At 41.8% G+C, this 24174-nt stretch overlaps 1 protein-coding gene across 5 annotated transcripts in view; it reads left to right on the top strand.

The window, feature by feature from the left end:
- Window positions 1–9017: 9017 nt before the first annotated feature.
- Window positions 9018–24174, top strand: part of LOC104613155 (P-loop containing nucleoside triphosphate hydrolases superfamily protein) — a 47340-nt gene continuing 32183 nt past the window's right edge. For 3 of the 5 annotated variants that reach the window (XM_088894196.1, XM_088894197.1, XM_088894198.1), the window contains exon 1: window positions 9018–9680. In XM_088894196.1, the coding sequence (XP_088750322.1) occupies window positions 9255–9680 (426 nt within the window). In that variant the 5' untranslated portion in view covers window positions 9018–9254. Of the gene's footprint in view, window positions 9681–10198; window positions 10814–10898; window positions 11293–24174 lie in introns of all 5 variants that reach the window. The other 2 variants (XM_010280864.2, XM_010280861.3) reach the window with 2 other exon arrangements.

Below are 24174 nucleotides of genomic sequence, written 5' to 3'. Positions count from 1 at the left end.
TGTGTCACCATGAACCCCAGGAACTTACCAGAGCTAACCCTAAAGGCACATTTGGTCGGGTTCAGTTTCATCTTATATTTCTTGAGGGTGGCAAAGACTTCCTTTAGGTCGGCAAGTCGATGCTCGGCCTTCTTGCTTTGCATGAGCATGTTGTTGGCATAAGCTTCCACGTTTCAGCCGAGCTGATCCTTGAATACCTCATTCACCAGCCACTGATTGGTGGCATCGGCATTCTTGAGGCTGAAGGGCATCACCATGTAGCAGTATAGGTTGTGGTCGGTGATGAAGGTCATTTTCTCCTTGTTATCTGGGTGCAATCGAATGTGGTTGTACCTTGAGAAGGCGTCCGTGAAACTCAGGAGTTCATGCCCTGTCGTTGCGTCAACAAGTTGGTCGATTCTCAGTCGGGGAAAGATGTCCTTTGGGCAGACTTTATTCAGGTCGGTGAAGTCAATGCATATATGATGGGAATAAAAAGTAACATATTTTTTGTCCCCAAATATATTCTTTTACATTAAATTAGCACTTAATTGGACTCATTACTCTTCTATTTCGATTCAGGGCAAGAAAGAAGGCAAATGGAGGAAAACAAGGCTAATCGGATGATCTTGCATAGTTTCGGCACCGTTCAGTAATCGGGGCATAACTCTCAACTCTAGACTTTTATTGGGATGATTCAAGATGAACTGGAAAGATAAGGGAGAACTCCACAACTCTAGTGTTTTGGGTTTTGATAGATTCGATCTGCATTGAGGTCAAAATCGGGGCTGAAGTCGGAACAAATTCGCAATAAAGCCCAGTTCGCAGCTGAAGCCCAATTCGCAGGAAAGCCTTATAGCGGCCCAAGTTATTAAAGAAGCCCAACTCGAATTCAAGAATGAAGAGTCCTATCAGATTCAAATTCCAATTGTAATCCTAGGAAGATAAGAAATTAAGATTACTAGATAGGATTGGATCTAATTAGGACTTTCTAATTTTGAGGATAATCTCCTAATGGGAGTTGGAAAACAGCCCTCCTCCTAAAGTTATATAAAGGGCGGGGGGGGGGGGGGGACTAGCTTCTAGCACTCAATCAATTCAGAAGAAATCACTCAATCCAAGGATCCAAGAGATCATCAAACAACTCAAGCTACCAAGAGAGCAGTTCGACCACTGAGAAGCAGAGCATGGAGAGTTAGAAGATCATGAGCAGCTAAGCTTTTCTTTTCTGGTTCAAGGGGGGAGGTTCGGTTGTGCCATTGTGAGGTTCTGTATTTAATTTAAGATATTGCTTTTTAATTCAAGTATTCATTGGTTCTTGTGCATATTTTCATTTGATGTTAATGTTAATTAGTTTGACAAATTAATTAATGTTGATTTTCCTACTGCTATCTATGGTTCGGTGATCCGTAATTGTCACGAATAGTGGTACAAGTAGCAATTAGGTTAATATCTTTCTGGGTCAATTATTCATGACAGCCTTTGACCAATGTATTGACATGTTTTAACCTAAAGGGAATCGATGGAACAAGATTTGATGATTGCAGCTATCTCAATTGTTGTTATCTTGGTTTAACTATTTTCACAAAACTTAATGCTATCACTGGTTAATATGGAACGCTATCATACCCAATTAAGTAGTGATAAGTGTTGATCGAATGCTGGGTTTGGTCAGCTGAATAAGGAAAACACAAGGTTTATTATGGCTATCCTAGTAAATCTAAGGTTAAATGCTTGAATTGCAAGACTACCAGAGTCTACCTATGATCGATGGTCAATTGACTAACCCGAACCCTTGAACCAGAATTCGGTAAGACTGATTTCTCTTGTTTGTTAAGTTTTCTATTACTCTCTTTTAATTTTAGTTATTTAATTTTCCCACTCAGTGAGTGGTAGCTCCCTATGGGATTCGACCTAGTACCACTTTTACTACAAATATTTTATTGTGGGACTAGTACTAATTTTGAGGGCTTCGACAACCCGTCAATATCCTTCACTTCTCGTTGGCCTTCTTCACCATCACCACATTGGCTAGTCAATCGGGGTATTTTACTTCCCAAATGAAGTTGGCGTCGAGTAGTTTCTGCACTTCATCGGTGATCACTTCCCACCACTCTATAGCGAAGCTTCTTTTCCTCAGCTTGATAGGTCAATAGCGAGGGTCAGCATTCCAGCAGTGTGTGATGACCTCGGGGTCAATCCCCAACATATCCGCTGCCGACTAGGCAAACACGTCGATGTGATCTCTTAGCAATTGCACTAATTCGCCCCGGAGGCGGTCATCTAGGAGAGAGACGACCTGGAACGTCCTCTCGGGGACTTCCTCATCGAGCGGAACCTGGATGAGGTCTTCGACAGGTTGGCCACGCTGTATCTTCACCTCGTCCCGTAAATCATAAGCTTCCGCCATTAGCATTTTTGTGACTGGGTGCGGCCCTAGGTAGGAGGTCAGGTAACGTTGTCGTGCAGTCCTCTGGTCCCCATGTGCTACTCCCATGCCATACTGGGTTAGAAACTTTACCATGAGGTGGAATGTGGAGACAGAGGCCCGCCGAGCGTTGAGGGCCGGCCTACCGAGGATGGTGTTGTAAGAGGTTGGACAGCAAACCATGATGAAGTCTACCATGGCCGTTGCGGTGATGTCGCCATCTCTGATTAGAAGGGGGAGGGTTATCCTCCCAATTGGCATGAGGGACTCCCTAGAGAAACCCATCAGGGGAGTGTTGACGGGGGTAAGGCGATTTCTATCGATGTCGAGCTTGTTGAATGCTTCTCCAAAGAGGACGTCCGCTGAGCTACTTGTATCAACTAGGATGCGACGCACCTAGAAGTTGGCTACTTCTGCTGTAATCACTTGGGCATCGTCATGTGGGGTCTATACCCCTTGGAGGTCATCTTCTGTGAAGGTGATCAGATCGTCTCACCTCTTCTTCTATCCCTAGTTGTCAATCTCGCACAATCGCGCATATTTCTTGCACCCCGAGCTGCTCTCTCCTCCCATAGCGATCCCTCCGGATATCACATGAATTACGCCAATAGGAGGAGCTTGGGGTGGTGGGCGAGCATTTTTTGTGCGCAGTTCCTCCTGAGCTAGCTACTCATTCTTATCGACGAATCCACCGAGGTACCCGTGCCTAATCAAGTCCTCGATGTGGTTGCGGAGGTCACAGTAGTTGTCTGTGTCGTGTTCGTGGTCCCTGTGGAACTCACAATATTTGTCACGGTTCCTCTTGTTTCCCTGTGTTTTCATCTTTTTGGGCCACCGGATGTAACTGCAGTCACAGATTTGCATCAGAACTTCAAATCGCGGTGTGTTTAGCGGCGTGAAGTTCCGGTAGGTCGGTGGAGGTGTCCGTAGTCTACGGTCAAGTCAGCGATCCTGCCTCTTATAGTCTCGATCTGATCTCTCTGATTTCCGCTCCTTTGTATCCCTTCTCTTCTTGTTTGGTTTATCCTCTTCGTCTCATAGTTGCATCTGGCCTCTTCTGCGTTGATGTATTTCTGCGCATGGCTCATTAGCGCGGCTAGGGTCTGAGGAGGATTTTTGGAGATGGAGAAGTTGAACGGTGAGGGGCGGAGCCTGTGCTGTATGACAGTGATGGCCACGAATTGGTTCAGGTTCTTGACCCATAGCGCTTCCTTGTTGAACCTTGCCAGGTAGTCCCTAAGAGATTCTGCCTTCCTCTACCGCACTTGCATGAGGTTGGCCGAAGTTTTCCAATGCCTCTGACTTGCTGTGAATTATGCCAAGAACTGGATCTCCAGTTGCTCCCATGATGCTATGGAGCACGGGGGTAGAGAGGAATACCAAGCCAGGGTCGGGCCCTTGAGGGTGGCCACAAGGGATTTGCACATCAAGCCCTCAAACGATCCATGCAACATTGTTTGAGCTTTCAGTGCCGCGATGTGGTCAGATGGGTCGGTATTCCCGCCGTACTTGTCGAACTGGAGTGCCTACCACCCCGTGGGGGATACCTCGTCTATTATCTCTTGGACGAAGGGTGGCAGGGCTGGGTGGTTGGCTGCGCGAGCTGATCTACGGGTGGTGCCATGCTCTTTTGAACTTGGCTGTGCTCTAACTCCTCCAGCCGTTGTCGAAGCTCACAGATCTTGGCGTCCCTGTTGTCTGGGACCGCGGTATGTGTGGCCCTTTCCTTCTTGGGCTGCGCAGAACGGTCTTTTACCAAACTAGACTTGACGACGGAGACCACACGGGGTGGCGTTCGCTTGCCGAGTCTTTCTTTGGCGGGGATCCACGCAGATTGATGTGTCTTGCTATGGTTGTCCGATTCACGAGAGCGGGTGGAGGAGGCAGATCTTCTTGTCTTTCTTGGGACGAGGGTCATCCTTCGTACGCATTGGGGGGATTGCGGCGGCGAGATTCCCGAGATGGGGATCGGCCGGTTGATCGCTTGGACTGATTCTTGGGCATCTTGATCGCTTTCTTGATTGCGTAGTAAGAGAGAAAGATCTTGGGAAAGGCTTTTTGTGCATTTCCCATAGACGGGGCCAATCTGATGTTGCTCGATCCGGGGTGGTGCACGAACCGAGGAAGGCAATCAGATAGTCCTTGCCAACAGGGCGGAGCCGAGGTGGTAGGACAGAGCCGCGCTTCAAGACCTGTGATCCAGAAAGGGAAGTCAGAGGCCCGAGGAGTTATCCCCGGGTAGGCAATCTGACGCTCAAGTCAGTAGAAGGTGGTGGATGGTTGGACCGAGCAAAGTAACAATATGGGTGCTAGAAGTTGGAATCCCTTACCTTGAGCGGGAGATACATTTTTGTAGCCAGAGATCTGTGTCTTGCTCGGATTGGACTTGTAGGGTTGCCGAGATGAGGTTAACCGCCGAGGTCTTTGGGATAGAGTCCTATTCCCCAGTGGAGTTGTCCTCATTCCTCCTCCTTTCCTTGGTCGTGCTTATTCGCGTAATGTGTTGGGTAGATAAGACGGGGGGCTACAATAATAGTGTAGCGCGACCAAGGCCGCAGAGTTGGTGTATGCCACGAAGCTAGCCGGGTTGTGCTGACGTGGCCGGGGTGATCGGGTGATGATTGGGTGGCCACGTGTCGCCTAAGGCCAGCTCAACCATGACCCAAACAATATGCTTTATGAAGTGCTAGAGGAAATCTCAAGAATGTGTTTCCAGTTTCACCCTAGGCTGTGTTTGGTTGTGGTGCAAATTTATTTGCACTAATACAAATGCATGAGAGTGCAAATGTAAAAAATGCAAATTGTTGTTTTATTTTGTTTTGGATTTTACTTTATTCTGCTTCATGTCTTAATTTACTTCATTTGTATTGCAATCAAATAAAATAAAATAAACATAAGTCAGAATTTACACTCAAATCATTTGTACTACCATGGTTTTGCATCAATGCAAATTTATTTGCGTTGCAACCAGACACAGCCTTAAAAGAAAACAGAAAAATCAGAACACTACACAACTAAGAACATGTTTATATGTTACTGTTTTAAGGAAGTATGTTTTTTTGAACCATTTGTGGAGTTTAATTTTATTCAAGGTTTGGTTTGCAAAAGACTACAAACACAAATTTGTAGAGTGCAAAACCTCCATCAAATGGCTCAACCGACCGAGTAAATGATGGGTTGAAAGAACGAAACATTGAGCAAAACCATTCTGTCCACTCAAGATACCCATTGATACAGGTTAGAAGTCCAAACAAATGAAATTTCCAAATGGCCCTTTGATAAGAATTCCTATTTTTGAAAAATGGGCATCCGCCATTAAAACTAAACTAAAAGGGTGCTAAATGTTTAAGAGTAATACCAAAACGTATCAGTCCTCTTGCTTAATTTTCACTACCCTTAAACAATACTTCTTTTCTTTGGTATTACCCTTAGACAAAATTCTTTACCTCTTACGAAGGAGTATTAAGCCAAAGGGGTGCTAAATGAATTAGGGCCGCCAATGGATTTCGAAAGTTCAATGCCCAATTTGATGCTAGGGCTGTAACTTGGGCTGGGTTAGCCCAAACACAATTCAAGCCCAGCCCAGCCCAAAAACTAGGGTTAGGGTTGAAAAGTATAAACTTGGCTTAACTTTGGGTTGAGGCCTTGACCAACCTAAATCCAATTTAACTTTATATTTGTATGTTATAAAGATTATATAAATATGTATTTATGCATATAGGTATTTGTATATATGTAGGTTCATTATTCATGCATGTATAACTATGCAATTATGCACCCATAAATGTATATATCTATATATTTATGTATTTTTTTGTTGTGAGTATTTATGCATATATGTATTTACGTGTGTGTATATATAAAGAATGACAGATTTTTCTAAAACATGATTATTATGTTCTTTTACAATAAGAATATTAATATTGGATTAACATGAACCCTTAGAATCTAAAAAACAAATAAGTACATTTGACAAAATGAAGTAGAGAAATTAGCATGAGATCATGCTGAGCATGACCTGAACCCAATATGATCGTAGTAACCCAACCCGAAATTTGGAAATTAGAACTTGCATTTGAATAATAATTGGATCAGATGGAGATAAAAATTAATTATATATATATTGATGTTATAAACAATTATATAAAAATTTATAATTATAAATTTACTACGAATCTAATCAGAGCCCGACAACTTCAGGTTGTGGTTCGGATCTGGATCCAAAAGTTTAATATATTGAATCGGATGCGGATATAGCAATCCAATCCGATTACAATGCTAAATTGATCCTACCGGACCTGGTCTTTTGATTTTCAATGTACTTTGATTTCACAGTAGCGTACTAGAAAATTTTTATATTTTTATTAATTAATTGTTCATAAATTCATTTTTTTTGAAAATTAATTTATTAATATCAATAAATTTTGAAAATTTTATTCATATCAGTTTAATTTTTTTTATAAATTTTTGAAAAATAATTTATTAATAGCAATGTTTGTACTAAAAATTTTTAAGATATTCAAAATTTTATTTCTATGTTTTTTATTTTCTGTTGTACAAACAACAATAAACTATAAATAAGTATTTTTATTAATTTAATTTTAACATCCGATGCCAAAATATCAATTGGTTGGTTGGTAAGGTCTTTTATTGGTTTAGGGTTGGCATCAAATTCAGATTGCATTAGGGTTGGAAGATTTTATGGGTTGGAGATGACCTGATTGTGTAGCCCAATGGAAATAATAATAATTTTTAAGCATTCCTTATATTTTAATCTCTATCAAGATATAGGGTGGACTGAACCATAAAAACCCCTTAAATTATCTAATTTCCCGTACATCGCACGGGCCCTACTAATACCACTGCCACAATACAACAATTCCCTCCTTTCATTTGGCTCGCGCGCGAAAGTCAAGAAATCAGAACTTTATTAAAAGACCGGGAAGGGTTGGGTTGGAGGCTCCGAATTTTCAAATCAATTATAAGCGGCTGGCACTGGAATTCGTCCCGGGTAAAGGTAACCCAATTAGGGAATTAGTTACTGCTCTTTTTCCTTTTTTTACTCAAATTCGAAATCCCCCTCGCGGTTCGTGAATCCATCGTGACTCAGAGACCGAAAGCGAATCCCGCGCCCCTCCTCAGTCCTCCCTCGCCTTGACTCGGATAATGATATAATATTATAAGATTCAAAAATCAAATCACAGAATCCCTCCCTTCTTCTCCCACCCGCAACTGCAAATTAAATAATAAAAAAAATGAAATTCATCCAAAACAACTTGAATAGTTGAATCTCCCCTCCAAAACCTGTACAACAACCCACCATTACAAATACCTTTCTCCCCTCTCCTCGTCTCATCCACCATCTTCTCTCTCCCTATCTCTCGGTCGCTGCTTTTGTTAGAGTGTGGTTACTCAGCAATGGATGCTATCATCTCGCTCTGCGAATGCAACAAAGAGAATATCCCTCCTTTCTCTACCAAGCATATTAGCCCGGTTTATGCAGTCACTCCATCTTCTTCTATCCATAAGAAGAAGAGGGTGAGAAGGCCTCTCCAGGACATTACCCACCTTTTTCCTCCTGCTGTTCGATGCGGTTCAGTTGTCGATGTTGATACTGATCTTCTTTTGCTGCCCAACTTGCTGTCGACGTCAAATTCTCGCAAGAGGAAAGCTAGTGATGGCCTTGCTTCAATGCGAGCGGTTCGTTGGACATCTCTTAGGAAGGACTTCAGATAGTTCAGTTGGCACTGTTATTTTCCATTGAGATCATGAATGAATTTCCCCTTCATTCATTTTTTCTCGACTGTGGAACTGGGCATGACAAGAGATTTTTGTTATTTGGGCGTCAAAGATTGAAAACCCATGTACCAATAGATCACAGATTTCACTATTTGATGTTAATTATACATTTTACAGTTGATAAAAGGGAATGAAAGTTCAATCAACACTCTTTGACTCTAATGAGTATGGATATATTTTGTTTCTTTATCTGAAATGAGTTTTGATTGAGTTGGGGGCCTAGGGTGGGGGAGGGGACTGGGGGAGGAGTTAGAGGCCTGGATCAGTATTAAAGGTAGGGATACTTTTTCCTTCAAACCAAACACAACCTATTAAGTAAAGAGCTTCTCGCTGAAACTTGAATTCCATTTGGTCAATCAGGAATTTTTCCTGGGTGACCCCACCTATTAAGCCACGTGGACGAATCATGTGGCCAATTCAGATATATCATTTATGACGTGGGTTATCCTTTTCCTCTATATCAGCCTTAACCATAAGATCCATATTCAATTCTGATTTTTGAAACACATTTGGTCTGTAACTAACTAACTATAAACATCAACTATGGAATAGAACACTGAAAAAATATGGGTCGGAGTTGAATGGACGTATTCTTTCTTACCATTGGTGGTTGTACTTGTACCTAATTTGCGTATCCTTGCACTGCCCGAAGGCCGAATCCAATCACTCAGGTGGATCTTTCTTAAGGTCCAATATGACTGAGTAAAATGGATACGGGTCGGATTAAGTATTGGATCAAATGTAAGTAACACTTTAAAGTTTAATCCATTCATTTAACCCATGAACCGATTACTAAAATGGGTGGGGACGAAGACGAATGACTTCCAAATCCATTCCAGGCTCCAATTCCCCGAATTAGAATATTCGAACCTCCACCTGATCCAAGCAGGCAAGCTGCAAGCAGCAGTGCAGCACCCAAGAACTTCATTCATGCCGAGATAAGAATTCCAAAAATTCTACTTGGACGTTGCACACTCTCGGTCGACACCAGAGAAATCGGAAACTAGAGAAAGAAGCTGAACTTTTCTTGAGAACGTGGGGGGTGGGCATGTTAGCGTTCCGGCCAAAGCAAGTTCTCCCTCCCCCGAGCTACCTCCATCCTCTGCGTCCTCGAACGTCACCAACACAGCTGCCCCTCCTTACACATCATTTCTTCTCGATTTCTCCTCACCCCCTTTTCATCAAACGCGTTTCCCACCTCCTGAGAGGTAGCTTATGCTTGTGTTCTGGTTCGGAATTCTTGGCTGCTTCTTCTTCCGCGGCGGAAGATGAATCCGACGTCGAATTGGGACGCCTATTGGCTCTATTGCCGGAGGAGATGCGACGGAGGGTAAGCGAACACCCGGAACTCCACCGCCTGATTGAGGTTGTAATGGACTTGGGTCGGAAACCTTTGGCTCGGTTCCCCTCCGGCGACTTCGTCCTCTCTGATCATCCCATTACCTTCCAGGACCTCGAGCATGCTACTTCCCAGGTGAGGTGACCGATTTTTTCTTTCTTTCTTTTCTTTTCTTTTCTTTTTTTGAAAAGCAGGTAACCGAATCGATACCATATGGAATTATCTCGTATAGGCTTTTAATATTCGTGGGTTGTTCCCCCAGATCCCATTTGGGTGTTCTTAATTTCTTATTTTACTGTCATTTTTATGGAATGGAGTAATTTGATGATAATTGAAGGTACCTATTTTTGTTTATGTTATTCACTTATTCTAATGTCTTTGCACGTTTATTTGGTTTTGGGTCTAAATTTTATCTTAGGTTTGACGATGGTGGTTGGGGTAGTGCCGTGTTAGCGTAGATTCAGAGCACTCCACAATAATAGTTGTTGACTTGAACTATAACTCTATCTCTTAGTAACTGTATATTAGCTCGGGCTTGTATGTTAACGTGTTGTGATGTAACTCTAAGGTTGCTTTTATATATTCTGGATCTCGTATGGATTGAGCCATAGAACCCATTACCAATTGTTTTCTCTTGTTCTTAAACTCCTTAGAATTCAAACTTGGTATCAGAGCTATTATGTCACAGTAATCATGTCGTCCTCAACTTCTTCAACCCCTGAGTCTGCTACATCATCAAACGTTTCTTCAATTAGCTCGGTGACTATGAACTTCCTCGATATTTCTCATTATCTTCCATTTCCAATAAAACTCAACAGTGAAAATTATTTGCTGTGGAAAGCACAGTTGCTGCCGATTCTGAGAACCCATCAACTTATGGGTTTTATTGATGGAACTACAAAGGCGCCACCAAAGGAGATCACTGATCCATTGAATACTGGAGCCATGATTGCTAATCCAGCATATCAGACTTGGATGCAATTAGACCAACTAGTTCTTAGTTGGTTAGTATGTTCTTTGACTGAGGGAATACTCGCTCAGGTCATTGGCTTATCAACTGCTGCTGATGTTTGGGCAGCACTGGCCAAATCTTTCTCCATTAGAGCGTCACAGTTGAGACTCCAATTAAAAACACTAAAAAATGGTACTCTCTCTATCACTGGTTATGTGCAGAAAGCAAAAGCAATTTCTGATAATTTGTCAGCTATTTCTGAACCTGTCTCCAATGAAGATTTGGCTCTTTACATTCTCTCTGGTTTGGGCTCAGAGTATGACTCCCTCATTACAGCTGTTTTTACAAGACCTGATGCTGATAACCTCAGTTTTACTAACATCCTTTGGTCTTCTACTTAGTCATGAGGCCTGGATTGAGCAACATATTCAGCTGCCAAAGGACAAGAATCCTCAAGCAAATATGCCAATGAATGCACCAAAGAACAACTACAATCAACCCAAGATTTCCAGTAACAGAGGAAGGGGATGTGGAAGAGGTAGCAGATTCAGTTTCAATGCTGATCAACTTGTTTGCCAAATTTGCAATAAATCTGGTCATGGTGCTTTGAGTTGCAGACGTAGATATGACCTATCATTGTCATAGTGCGACACCCTCCATCACTAAACCTGCTGCATTCAACTCTATTATATGTTTGACCCCACACAGCATCCAGACTCTACTGCAACTCATCATCTTTCAACAACATTATTGAAGTGTCGTGAATCTACACTAACGTGCCTTTGGCTTCACATTGTGAGTTAGTTGCACTGGCATGCTACCGCTCAATAAATATCATTGTTTCATATTTCAATCAAGTACCTATACAACTTTCTTAATTTAAACTATTTCCTTTGACTTTGTTGGGAAGGTTTGTGGCAGTGTAAAGTCTTGGCCGAGCCAGATGCTAGTGACAAGATTTAATTGCATGCTTAACATTCCTTGTAGAGTCCTTTTTTGTTTATTTGTTAACCATATCTACTTTCAATGTTGGTATTGAAGGAATTGGAATCTTTTTGTGGATGCTCACTGACCTTCCATATTTCATTATGTGGAACTAGCACTTCGAAAATTTAGTGCACATATGAAGGGAATTAGAAATGTATAATAGACCATTAGTAGCTCTGAAACCAGAGAAAAGTATATAGTGGATTTTGTATCTTCAATTGAATAGTTAATGAACATAGGGAACATAGGGAATGGGTCTTTTATAGTTACCTATAAACTTCATGAAAAAAATATAAGCTTCATATTAAAACATAGAAAATCAACATATTTATGAGAAGAAAAAGAAGAATGGAAATTCATAAAACATAGGGGCTGGGTCCCTATTTTTGTTTTGGAAGAGGGGAAAAAGGAAGAAGAAGAAGATGATGATAAAGATAAAGAATGTTTTGATTGAATAAAATTTTAGCTCTTCATTGCTTATTGATTTGGGTTTTGAAGCCTTTGAGGGTTCAAGACATCATACACCAACGTGTGTTGATTGAACCTTGACAAATAAGAAAATAGCAAAAAGAAGCTAGTATGTAAACCCACAAAATGAATATTTTAGTTTAACAATATCTATTTTTTTTTTGTTTAAGAAGCTAGTTTAATAATATCTACTAATTATTATAATATCAAAAAACAAAGAATATAAGAGTTTTTTTTTTTTTTTTTTTTTTTTTTTTTTTTTTTTTTATCTATAACACCAGCTTCATTAAATTAAGAGAAAAGGGGGAGTATGTATACAAGAGGGGAGATAAAATATTTTAGTTCCCCAAATACAGAATACAAAGAGAATACAGAGAGAAAAATTAAAAACTAGCCCAAAATACAGACTCCCTATTCACCCCTTGCTTGGCCAACCCATCCGCAAATGAGTTGGCACTCCTCTTCACCCAGTTGTATTGGATCTCAATGTCCCTACACATCCATAAGAACTGCTTCTTTTCATTGTTAAAGTTCCACAAACCACTGTCCTCTTTCTTCAACCAGTTAACCACCACCTTCGAATCACCTTCCGGGATCAATTGGCTGACATTTAATTCCTTTGCTCTTCGAATTCCTTCAAGCACTGCAAGGATCTCAGCCCTAAGAGAGTCACCTTCTCCAATAGGGCTAGAAAATAGAGCAATAACAACCCCTTCCTCATTCCTGAAAACTCCTCCAATCCCAGAGGGTCCTGGATTCCTTACACTGCTGCCATCAAAGTTCAACTTAATGAAACCCAAGGGGGGAGGGGACCAAGAGGGACAAAGAGTCCTCTTGCATCTAGCAGTGGAAGCAATCTCTTTCCAGTTTCTTAGCAAGTCATCCACAGGAAAGTCTGAAAACAACTCCAAAGATTTCAGCCAGTGGGCAGCCCTTAAAAGGATTAGGTCTAACAATTCTTCCAGGGTTCTTTCCTTGTCTAAAAAAATACGTGATTTTTTTTCTTCCCACAATGACCAACACACTGATGCCCTAATACTCCTCCACATAGTCTTCCCTTGCTTCTTAGGCCATCTGAAAAAAGGAGAAAACAACCTTTGGACACTCTTTGGAGGAAACCAAGAACACCCAAAGTGGGAGAAAACCCACTCCCAAACAGTTTTAGCAACCTTGCAAGAGACCATGAGGTGGTAGCCGGATTCCCCATCGGCTATACAAAGAGTACATCTATTAGGAAGTAGACAATAGTTGGGTCTCTTTCTTTGAAGTAAGTCAAATGTGTTAATTCTTTCCAAGAAAAATTTCCAACAAAAAAAGCCAACCCGAAGAGGAATAGGTCTGCTCCAAATTTCTTTAGCCGGAAAGGACAACCCAAAGGGGACAGGAGGCTGAGTTAAAGTTTCATAAAACGAGACAGAAGAAAAAGTACTAGAGTTAGGAGTCCAAAATCTGGTGTCTTCCTTAGCAGGATTTAGGAAAACATTCTTAAGGGAGGCAAGCAAAGATACCAAGCTATCCAAGTCTGTATCCCTAATTACCCTACGCAGGCCTAAGTTCCACCCAAAGCCAGAAGTGGAGTCTGAAGGAACCAAGAAAGAAGAGGTAGGTTCATTTTTCAAATTTGATAGAGCATACAAGGAAGGAAACTGGTCCTTTAGAGGAGAATCCCCAACCCAAAGTTGTTCCCAGAATTTTATTCGGTTACCAGAATTTAGACCATACCTTATCCAAGGAGAGAAGACGGGAAGCAGATTGTGAATGGATTTCCAAGGAGAAGCAGCTATAGCCCTTGCCATGATTCCAGGATCCCAACCATTGTCTTCCATCCCATGTATGCTAGCCACAATCTCAGTCCACAATTTATCCCTTTCCACTGAAAGCCTCCCCAACCATTTCCCCGACAGATCCATATTCCTTTTCTTAAAGTTACCAATCCCAAGACCTAGTTTTTTACACCTAGTAATCACCTCCCAACTCACCCTATGATCTCTCTTCTCCTCTCTAGGCTCCCACAGAAAATTCCGTATTAATTTTTTCAAAAGATTGGAAACCTTTGAGGGTATCTTAAACACTGACAAATAGTAGACAAGTAGGTTAGCTAGGGTAGATCTAATAAGAGTGACTCTCCCACCTAGAGAAAAGATAATTTATCTTCCAAGCCGCCAGCCTCTTCTCAAACCTCTCCACTACCGGATTCCAGAAGCTTACATTCTTAGGATTGTCTCCTAAAGGGAGGCCTAAGTATGTCAAGGGCTAGTCCGAGATTGCACATCCTAGCTCACCTGCGTATTCCCTTAGGAAGGCCCCTTACATCCACATTCACTCCCACCACATAGCTCTTATCAAAGTTCACCTTGAGGTTAGAAATCTGTTCAAAGAGATGTATTGCCAACTTTAGATTCCGGATCCAATTAAGGTTTCCTTCTTCATAGAACAGAATTGTGTCCTCTGCAAACTGTAGATGTGTTAAAGGAACCTCCTCCCTTCTACTCTCCACCCTCTTATCAGATTCCTCGAGTCTGCTCTATGGATCAATCTCCCGAAAACATCAAAAATCAGGGTGAAAAGAAAAGGGGAAAGAGAATCTCCTTGTCTTAGGCCTCTCAACGTAGGAAAGAAGTCAACCACAGTTTCGTTTACCAGGATAGAGTAATGACAGGTCCTGACACAGCCCCAAATCCACTTACACCATCTACCTCCAAAACCAAAGCTCCTTAAAACCTTCAACAAGAAAGACCAATCAATCAAGTCATAAGCTTTCTCCAAGTCCAATTTATAGACCACACCCTTCTTTGACTTCCTAAAACTCTCCAAGCTCTCATTTGCAATGAGAATCTGATTGGTGATCTGTCTTCCCTCCACAAAAGCACCTTGGTTGGGTGCAATAATAGAGGGAATGTTAGACAATGTATGCCCTTAGTTCCAATAAGATTGATGTACTTATTGTCATTTATTGTAAATGAATAAAGTGCATAATTGATTCATGTTTTTATGGTGTGTTTTTGTGTAATACCCTTAATCTGGACACTTATGAGACTCGTGTTTGTTTAGAATTTTCACAGCCGTTGGATAGATCTTGGGAGATTTATCCTGCCAAGGCTGACACTGATGTGCCGCCAAGTTGGTTGGGGTGGCTTGTTTCAGCTGCTAGGGTGAGACCTGAGGTACATGCAGTGTGGGTTTGCTTGAAACCCTGAATCAGACCAAATTCCAGTATTACCCTGGACCTTGGAGATAGATGGGAAAAACTGAAATGTTACACTTGACCCCTAGACTCGATTATGGTATTGCACTAGGAGTCGGATTGGGTTGTCTTTGATATGCCAATCAATGAGACCCTTTACTGTGTCAAAACCTGGGTATGTTGGGGCAGTCTGAGAATTCACCTGAGTGGGTAATCATAGTGACAGGATCAGCCCCTTTGTCGGACAAAGTGAATGATCGGGGAATGCACTCTCTCTGATGGAAACCTAAATTGCCGGCAGTGGATTTCAAATGTGTTTGAAATTTGGTTTTGCAAAATATATTTATATAGAGATATACTTATATATTATGGTTTCAAATTGTTTGCAAAAAGGTTTTAATTCCCGGGATCCATGTGAGTAGAGAGTGCAGCACTGTACCTTGCAGCCGAGGGAGAGGTCCTCTCTTGTTGAGCAGTGTTTGATCATTAAGGGTTGAGAGGTTAAGTGTAAGGCCATTGAGGGTAATACCTAATGGGCTAATCTTGCATCTGCCCACAATCCTTGGGTTTTCACAAAATGGTGGTTCAACCCAATGACCATTTAGTGTAAATGTTGAGCCCATTAAGAGCCTATGGTGATGGACTCGGGGGTTCACTGTGACCTGCGGTGAATTCAACAAGGCATGGGCTGAACCTATGTGGCTGATGTGTAGATCAATGCTAGGGTCCCACACCATATAAAGAGAACCAAACTAGCCAGCATATAATGGGTTAAGTGAGCAATATGACTTAATGGGCCTAAGCCCATTTCGAGCTGGGCTTAAATGGTTTAATTAAATTGGGCCATTCTAGGTTTATAATCTGACTGGGATTAGTAGTTGGATAAGACAAGTCTTATCAACTTGAGAGTCTAGATTTAAATACAAGATTTAGATAAGGAAATCTCATTTCTAATCAGATTAGGAAGCTAATCCTGAAGGGATTATAAATAGGGGGCGAATTCCACAGAAGGAATACACTCCTCTTTATAGTCTTTTCTCTCCCTCAGTTCTTGGCACCGTCCCAGTTCGATCTCCACCTACTGGAGTCATCAAGAAGTGTTATTGATATTGTTTCTTGGTGAAGAAACAATCAGAAGTCGTGTTCACACCATCCTGCTCGATTCTTGGTGAAGAATCCCAGGTTCTTGCTGAAGAACCATTCTTGCTGATCCTGCCTCAACATATGTTGTGTCATTTTCAGTGGAGGTGGATTTGGTATTCTTTTTGGGCGTGAGCACCTACATTGGGAGTTCCTTTTACTTCGTATCAGGTATATCCCTCACATCCCTTTTGGTTTCAGATCTGGTCCGGTTTTGATTCAAGAACAAACCTTGAAAATGCAGTTTTTTAAATTAGGGAATACAATTCCCGGATGGGAGAGAAAGAATTTTTTGAAATTTCGCCAACCTTTCTGCAGGGTTCGACCATCCATATGATGGATCTCCCATCCCTTCAGGGAAGCATCTTCTTTATCCTAAGAGACAACACTTTAGCAATAATTTTGTACAAGCTAGTAACTAGACTGATAGGTCTAAAATCCTTTGGTTGAGAAGCCGCTTTCTTTGGGACCAAAGCAATGAAAGTTGAGTTCAGACCCGGATTTATTATTCCCCTTCTATGGAACTCCTCAAAAACTGATCTAAGATCATTCTCCAGTATATCCCAACAATCTTGGTAAAAGGCCATTGTGAAGCCATCTGGACCTGGAGCTTTTGCCCTATCCATTGAGAATGCTGCTTCCTTTATCTCCTCTAGATCAAAACTCCTTTCTAACCACTCTCTCTTCTTTGCACTTAGAGTCCCTCCAACCACACTCTCCCGTTCAGAGGTCTTCTAAAAATAGACTTGAAGTGGTTAACTAGAGCCTCTGTAATTTCTACTTGGTGGGACAACACTGCTCCTTCAACTTCCAAACTAGAGATGAAATTCTTCTTTCTCCTCCCATTTGCCACTGAATGGAAGAACCTAGTGTTTCTGTCTCCCTCCTGAGCCACTTACACGTGGATTTCTGCCTCCAGCTAATTTCCTCCTTAACCAGGATGTCCTCCATCTGCCTCCTCAACACCCATCTCAACTTCCTTTCTTCCTCTCCAAAGGAGCCTCTCTCTACCTTCATGTCCAAATCCTCAATCTGCTCCATCAACACTTGTTCTCTCTTTTCTATTCTTCCAAACTCTAGCCTATTCCACTCCTTTAATTGTGATTTTAAGTATTGGAGTTTCTTGTGGAACCTCATTCCCTCCCATTCAACTGCCGGATTAGCTTGCTCCCACCACTCTCTGACCTTCTCAATAAAACCCGGATGAGTCAACCACATATTTTCAAACCTGAATGGGGTAGGACCATCTCCTCTCATTTCCTCCTTAACCAACACTATAGGCCAGTGGTCTGAAGTAAGTCTTGGAAGAGCTCTAGAAGTTAGATTACCCCAATGTTCCTCCCAATCTGTTGAGAACAAAAGTCTGTCCAACTTAAAGCAAATTGGCCTAGATTGAAGGTTGGACCAAGTGAAGTTATTATTTAGGAGAGGAATTTCTTTAAGTTCAAAGGAGTTCACAAATTGGTTAAGCTTCCTCATACTTGTTGTCATTCTCTGTCTGGGGTTGTTAGTTTCCTCTGTAAATCTCACTACATTAAAATCCCCACCTACACACCAAGGACCTTCCCAAAGGCCTCTGATATCACTCAATTCTTCCCAAAGTTTTTCCCTCTGCCTATAGTCTCTGGGGCCATACACGTTTGTTAATACCCATTCATACCCATCATCCACCTGTATGAACTTTAGGGAGATAGAATTATCTCTGATTAGCTCCTCCACTCCAATGAGTAATTCTTCTTTCCACAAGGTTACAATCCCTCCTAAGGAACCCCACGAGGGAGCAGCCACCCACTTTATTCCCCTGGATCTCCACACACTCCTAGCCCATCTGCAATCAAAGTTCATTCTTTTGGACTCCTGAAGCATTACCACATCCGGATTAAACTTCTTAATTACCTCTTTAATAGTTGCTCTCTTCCTCATGCTGCCCAAACCCCTCACATTCCAACTTAAGTTTCTCATTTTAAACTCTTGGCCTCAACCCCAACTCCTCCAAGATCTATTTAAGCCCTTTTCTCCTATCCCCTTTCACCTCAAACTTCTTGCCCCCCTCAATGTCTCTTTTCAATCTCTTCACTTCACTCAACTTTCTCTTCTTCATCTTGCTGTCCTCTTTTTTTTGCAAGTAGGCTTTTAGGTCATTCGGATTCTTTAGTTTGCACCTCAACTTTTTCACTATAAAGAGACTGGGCCGAATGGGCCCTAACAGCCTCTCTTGTAATATCTTTTATTTTATGTTGATGGGCCACACTTAATGGGCCTGTTATTTATTCTTGTTTATTTTCTTTATGTAACTGTCAAGTTGGCCTCCCACTTAAGGGCATTCTTGTCATCATAAAATTTTAGATCTTAATAAAATAGGGTTAGAGGAGAATGGAGAATGATTTGACTCCTTCTCGTACCTCTTCTCTTCGCCATCTTCTTCTCTTATACAGTTATTCAGACCTGTTTTATTCTGTTAATCACTAAGTTTAAACTTGATATTAGAGGACTGATTTACATCTTGGTATCAGAGCAGGTTTAGTTCCATTTCCTTTTTTTCTTCATTCCTGTATACTCTAAAATCAAGAGAGTGTATGGAGAGATAGGTTCTCTATAGTATAGAGAATCACTTGCCTAGTTGGTGGAAGGGTTTGGAGAGTTTAGTTCTGGCTAGATTTTGCCAAGAAGTATTGCTGTTTTGCTGCTACCCGAAACCCTAGCCGACTAGAGATTTTCGAGGTTACCAGGAAAGGTGAAGCTCAGGTGTGGCTCTCTGTGCTTGGAAGGTGTCTTGTGACTGCTAAAGGAGGGCGGCTCAAGTTTGGAAGAGTTTGGGTTAGTCTGGTAGGTGCAGCAACATCTTCTCTCTTCCTCCCATCTGCTGGACGGAGTAAAACCCTAGTTTTTCAAGCACCCAAGTTCTGGTTTGGCTTCAAGTAAGTTTACATAGTCAAAATTTCTGTTCTTTGATTTCCGTTTGATTAATGGAGACATACGGAAGTGAGTTCAAGCAGGTGCCGGTTTCTAGACCTGCCTCAGTAGATTCCTTTTGACTGGTGTTACCACAATTAAGCTAGATGGGACGAACTATCTTGCTTGGGCACAGTCTATAAAAATCTATGTTTGTAGTAGAGGAAAACTCGGGTATCTCACAGGCAGTAAGGTGAAACCCAAAGAGATAGACCCTGAATTTGAAAAATGGATGCAAGAGAACTACACTGTTATAGGATGGTTAGTTAACTCTATGCAACCTCATATAAGCCAGCACTATCTCTGGATGTCTTCGGCTAAGGAGATATGGGACAGTGTAACCAAGACCTACTCACAGAAACTGAATGTAGCCAGAGCGTACAAATTGAAAAGTGATGTGAAAAACCTGAGACAGGGGGAGAAGAGTGTAGCAATCTACTACTCTATACTAAAATCTCTATGGTAGGAAATTGATGTTATGGAGACAGTGGTATGGGAGAGTAAAAAGGATGCTGAAATGTATAGAAAGCTGGTGGAGAGAAATAGGGTGTTTGAGTTTCTCACTGGACTCAACCCTGAGTTTGATATTATCAGACAGAATATTTTGGGCAGGGGTGAGGTTACTCTTTCACAGGCATATGCTATGATAAGTAGTGAGGAGAGTAGGCGGCAGGTTTAGTTGTAGAGTCCACCTACAGAACATTTTGCACATGCGGGAATGAAACCAAAGGGCCCTACTGAGAAGAGAGAGCAGGTGTGTGAATATTGCAAGAAACCACGACATACGAAGGACACCTGTTGGAAGCTTCATCCTGGACTTCTCCCTGATAGGTTTAAGAACAATAATAACCCTAAGAAGGGCAGTCAGGTGGGAAAACCCAAGACTGCTAATGCTGCTATAGTACCTGAAGGGGGAAGTAAGGAGAGTGAAGAGAAATCAACCATTGAACAGTTGGCTGCAATGAAGCTGGATTTTGAGAAGTATGGGAAGCTCCTAAATCACCTGGAAGCTACAGTTTCTTCAGCTCACCCTTCCAACAGTACATCATCTTCATCGGCTTTTTCTCACTCAGGTACTCGTGCTTCTGCAAATCATGCTTCAGCTTCAGGTAATCATAAAATCCCTTGAATTATCGATTCCGGTGCATCAAACTATATGACCAGTCTATCTAACCCTTTTTGCTCATATCACCTTCGCTGGGAAAGAGAAAATATCCCTTGCCGATGGGTCCCTTGCCCCCATCTTTGGTAAAGGTGATATAAAGACCTCTGACACCCTGTTCTTATCTTCTGTTCTTCATGTCCCTAAGCTTAACGCAAACCTCTTATCTGTTAGTAGCTTAACAAAGTCCATGAATTGCAGCATAACTTTCTTTCCCACTCATTGTGTTTTTCAGGACTTGCAGTCTCAGAGGATGATTGGGAGTGGCCATGAGGCGAACGGAATATACTTGCTGGGCACACTGGATCAAGTTTTGGGACCACCTCATGGATTTGCCTTAGAGTCAGTCGTATCAGAGTCTGTTAACAAAATTTTATTATGTCATTTTCGGTTTGGTCACTTGTCTTTTTTTGCTTTGAGTCATCTGTTCCCAGATATGTTTAAAGGAGTGTCTTTATCGAGTCTTCATTGTGAATCATGTGAGTTGGCAAAGCATTGTAGACATTCCTATTCAATTAGCAATAAAAGATCACTTTCTCCTTTCCATATTGTTCACTCTGATGTGTGGGGGCCATATCACATGCCAACCATGGGGGGTTACAGGTACTTTATCCTTTTTATTGATGATTATTCATGTTACACTTGGATTTATCTCATGAAATCCAGGGATGAAGTACCAGCTATTGTGAAAAATTTTCATGAACTCATCCTCACCCAGTTTAATGCTCGCATCAAAATATTCCGCTTTGACAATGCTAAGGAGTATTTTGAGAGAACCCTCTCCACTTATCTTGAAACTTTTGGGGTTATTCATCAAAGTTCTTGTTCCTACACTCCACAACAAAACGGGGTGGCGGAAAGAAAGAACAAGCATGTGGTTGAGGTTGCCAGATCCCTCTTGTTTGCATCTCATGTTCTTGTAAAGTTTTGGGGAGATGCTGTTCTTACTACTACCTTTCTGATCAACCGTATGCCCTCTCGGGTCCTTGGCTTTAAAACTCCTTTTAGTCTTCTCTTCCCGGATGATGATCTCTTTTCTCTTCCTCTTCGTGTGTTTGGGTATACTTGCTATGTGCATATTCATAGTCAACAAAGGCACAAGTTTGAACCTAAGGCTCATAAGTGCGTGTTTCTGGGATATGCTTCCACACAGAAGGGGTATTGCTGTTTTGATCTAGTTCGTGGCACTTGCTTTGTATCTTGGGATGTCACCTTTGCCGAGTTGACTCCCTTCTTTAGTATTCCTCTTGAGGGGGAGAAATCTGATGAACCCTTTGCTGTGTCTCCAGCCGTTCCTCTTCCCATCCCTTGTGAGTCTGATCATGGGGTGTCCACCTCTTCCACTGGACCTACCTCTGATATCCCTGCTCCTCCTCCTCCTACTCCTGCTCTCCAAAGGTGGTACCAAAGGCGGAGATTCAGACATGTGCAGGTTGTTTCCACTCCTTCAGAAGAGCATCTTGCCACTCCCATCATTCATGAGGAAACAAGTCAGCCCTCTACTGACCCATCTCTGACTGTCCCAGACCTTGACCTTTCTATTGCTCTTCACAAGGGCAAGTGGAAGTGTACAACCCATTGTATCTCCAAACACCTATCTTACAGCCTTCTCTCCCCTTCCTACTACTCCTTTCTTGCCTCTGTGTCTTCGCATGTGATACCCAGGTCTGTACCGGAAGCATTATCTCAAGCTGAATGGAGGGATGCTATGATGACTGAACTTGATGCATTGCATAAGAACCATACCTGGGACATTGTGGACTTGCCGGAAGGGAATGAACCAGTGGGTTGTAAATGGGTGTTTACCATTAAGTATCACTCTAATGGCTCTGTTGAGAGGTTTAAGGCTCGGTTGGTTGCTAAGGGTTACACCCAAATGTATGGCATTGACTATCTTGAGACATTTGCTCCTGTTGCTAAGATGACTTCAGTCAAGGTTTTACTTTCTCTAGCAACTACTTTTGACTGGCCCCTACACCAGTTTGATGTTAAAAATGCCTTCTTGAATGGAGACCTACATGAAGAGGTCTATATGTCTCTACCTCCAGGAGTGTATGGGAAAGAAATGAAAGGCAAAGTGTGTAAACTATACAAATCTATTTATGGTCTCAAACAATCTCCTTGGGCTTGGTTTGAGAGATTTCGGGCTGCTCTTGTCTCCTTTGGCTACATTCAAACACAATCTGATCATACACTATTCTTGAAGAAAAATGACTCTCTGGTGACCTTCTTGATTGTTTATGTTGATGACATTGTGGTCATAGGTAATGACATTTAAGAGGCCAGCAAACTAAAAGGATTTCTCAACTCTGAATTTGAAATCAAAGACTTGGGAGATCTTCGGTATTTCTTGGGCATTGAAGTTGCTCGATCTAAGGATGGTATCTTCATATCTCAGTGCAAATATGTCCTTGATCTTCTTGCTGAAACTGGTAAACTTGGAGCTAAACCCATCTCCACTCCCATTGATCATAATCATAAGTTTTCTGCCATAGATGGTGAACCTTTGTTTGATAAGGGAGTGTTTCAGAGACTGCTTGGGAAGTTGTTATACTTTTGCATGACTCGGCCAGATATTTCCTATGCAGTAAGTGTTATTAGCTAGTTTATGCATTCTCCCAGAGATACTCATCTAGCTGCTGCAGAAAGGGTTTTGTGCTACTTGAAAGGTACTCCAGGGAAAGGTATTCTGTTTGCTAAGCATGGTCACATGAAGCTGGAAGCCTTTACTGATGCAGATTGGGCAGGATGTATTGATGACAGAAGGTCCACCTCTGGTTATTGTGCTTTGGTTGCTGGGAATATTGTGTCTTGGAGGAGTAAGAAACAATCAGTAGTTGCTAGATCCTCAGCTGAAGCAGAATACAGGGCAATGGCTCATGGTGTGTCAGAATTACTATGGCTACGATCCCTTCTAGAGGAATTGGGGGTGGACTACGAGAAACCATTGATGCTCTATTGTGACAACCAAGCTGCTATCAACATTGCACATAATCCTGTTCAACATGATAGAACTAAGCATATTGAGGTTGATAGGCATTTCATAAGAGAAAGAGTCTCTTCAGGAGAAGTTTGTTTAACATTCATAACATCAGAAGAGCAACTGGCTGATATCTTGACCAAAGGAGTTCCAAGGGGGAAATTGACACACTATATAAGCAAGCTGGGCATGATTGACATCTATGCTCAGCTTGAGGGGGAGTGTAAAGAGACTGGGCCGAATGGGCCCTAACAGCCTCTTTTGTAATATCTTTTATTTTATGTTGATGGGCCACACTTAATGGGCCTGTTATTTATTCTTGTTTATTTTCTTTATGTAACTACCAAGCTGGCTGCCCACTTAAGGGCATTCTTGTCATCATAAAATTTTAGATCTTAATAAAATAGGGTTAGAGGAGAATGGAGAATGATTCGACTCCTTCTCTTACCTCTTCTCTTCGCCATCTTCTTCTCTTATACAGTTATTCGGACCTGTTTTATTCTGCTAATCACTAAGTTTAAACTTGATATTAGAGGACTGATTTACATTTTTCACAAACTCTGCAACTGATTCTTTCCCACTAGTTTCCTCTTTCTCTAAGGTTGCACACTCCCTACTCATAGGGAACAACTCGTTCATACTCTTACCTCCTTCACCAGCCCTTTTTGTCCTCTCTAAGCTCCCTTTCTATAATTCCTTCCTCTTCACTTCACCCAAAAAGCTCTCAATGATTTCCTAAATTATTGTCTCTCTGCCATTTTTCTCACCCACTTCCTCCCCTTGTAGACTCACTGTGGCTTTCAA

The sequence above is a fragment of the Nelumbo nucifera genome, chromosome 1 (genome assembly GCF_055504915.1).
Source record: "Nelumbo nucifera cultivar China Antique chromosome 1, China Antique-T2T, whole genome shotgun sequence".
Lineage (NCBI taxonomy): Eukaryota > Viridiplantae > Streptophyta > Magnoliopsida > Proteales > Nelumbonaceae > Nelumbo > Nelumbo nucifera.
The sequence above is the reverse complement of the archived record's forward strand: the minus strand, read 5'-3'. Positions and strand labels throughout refer to the sequence as shown.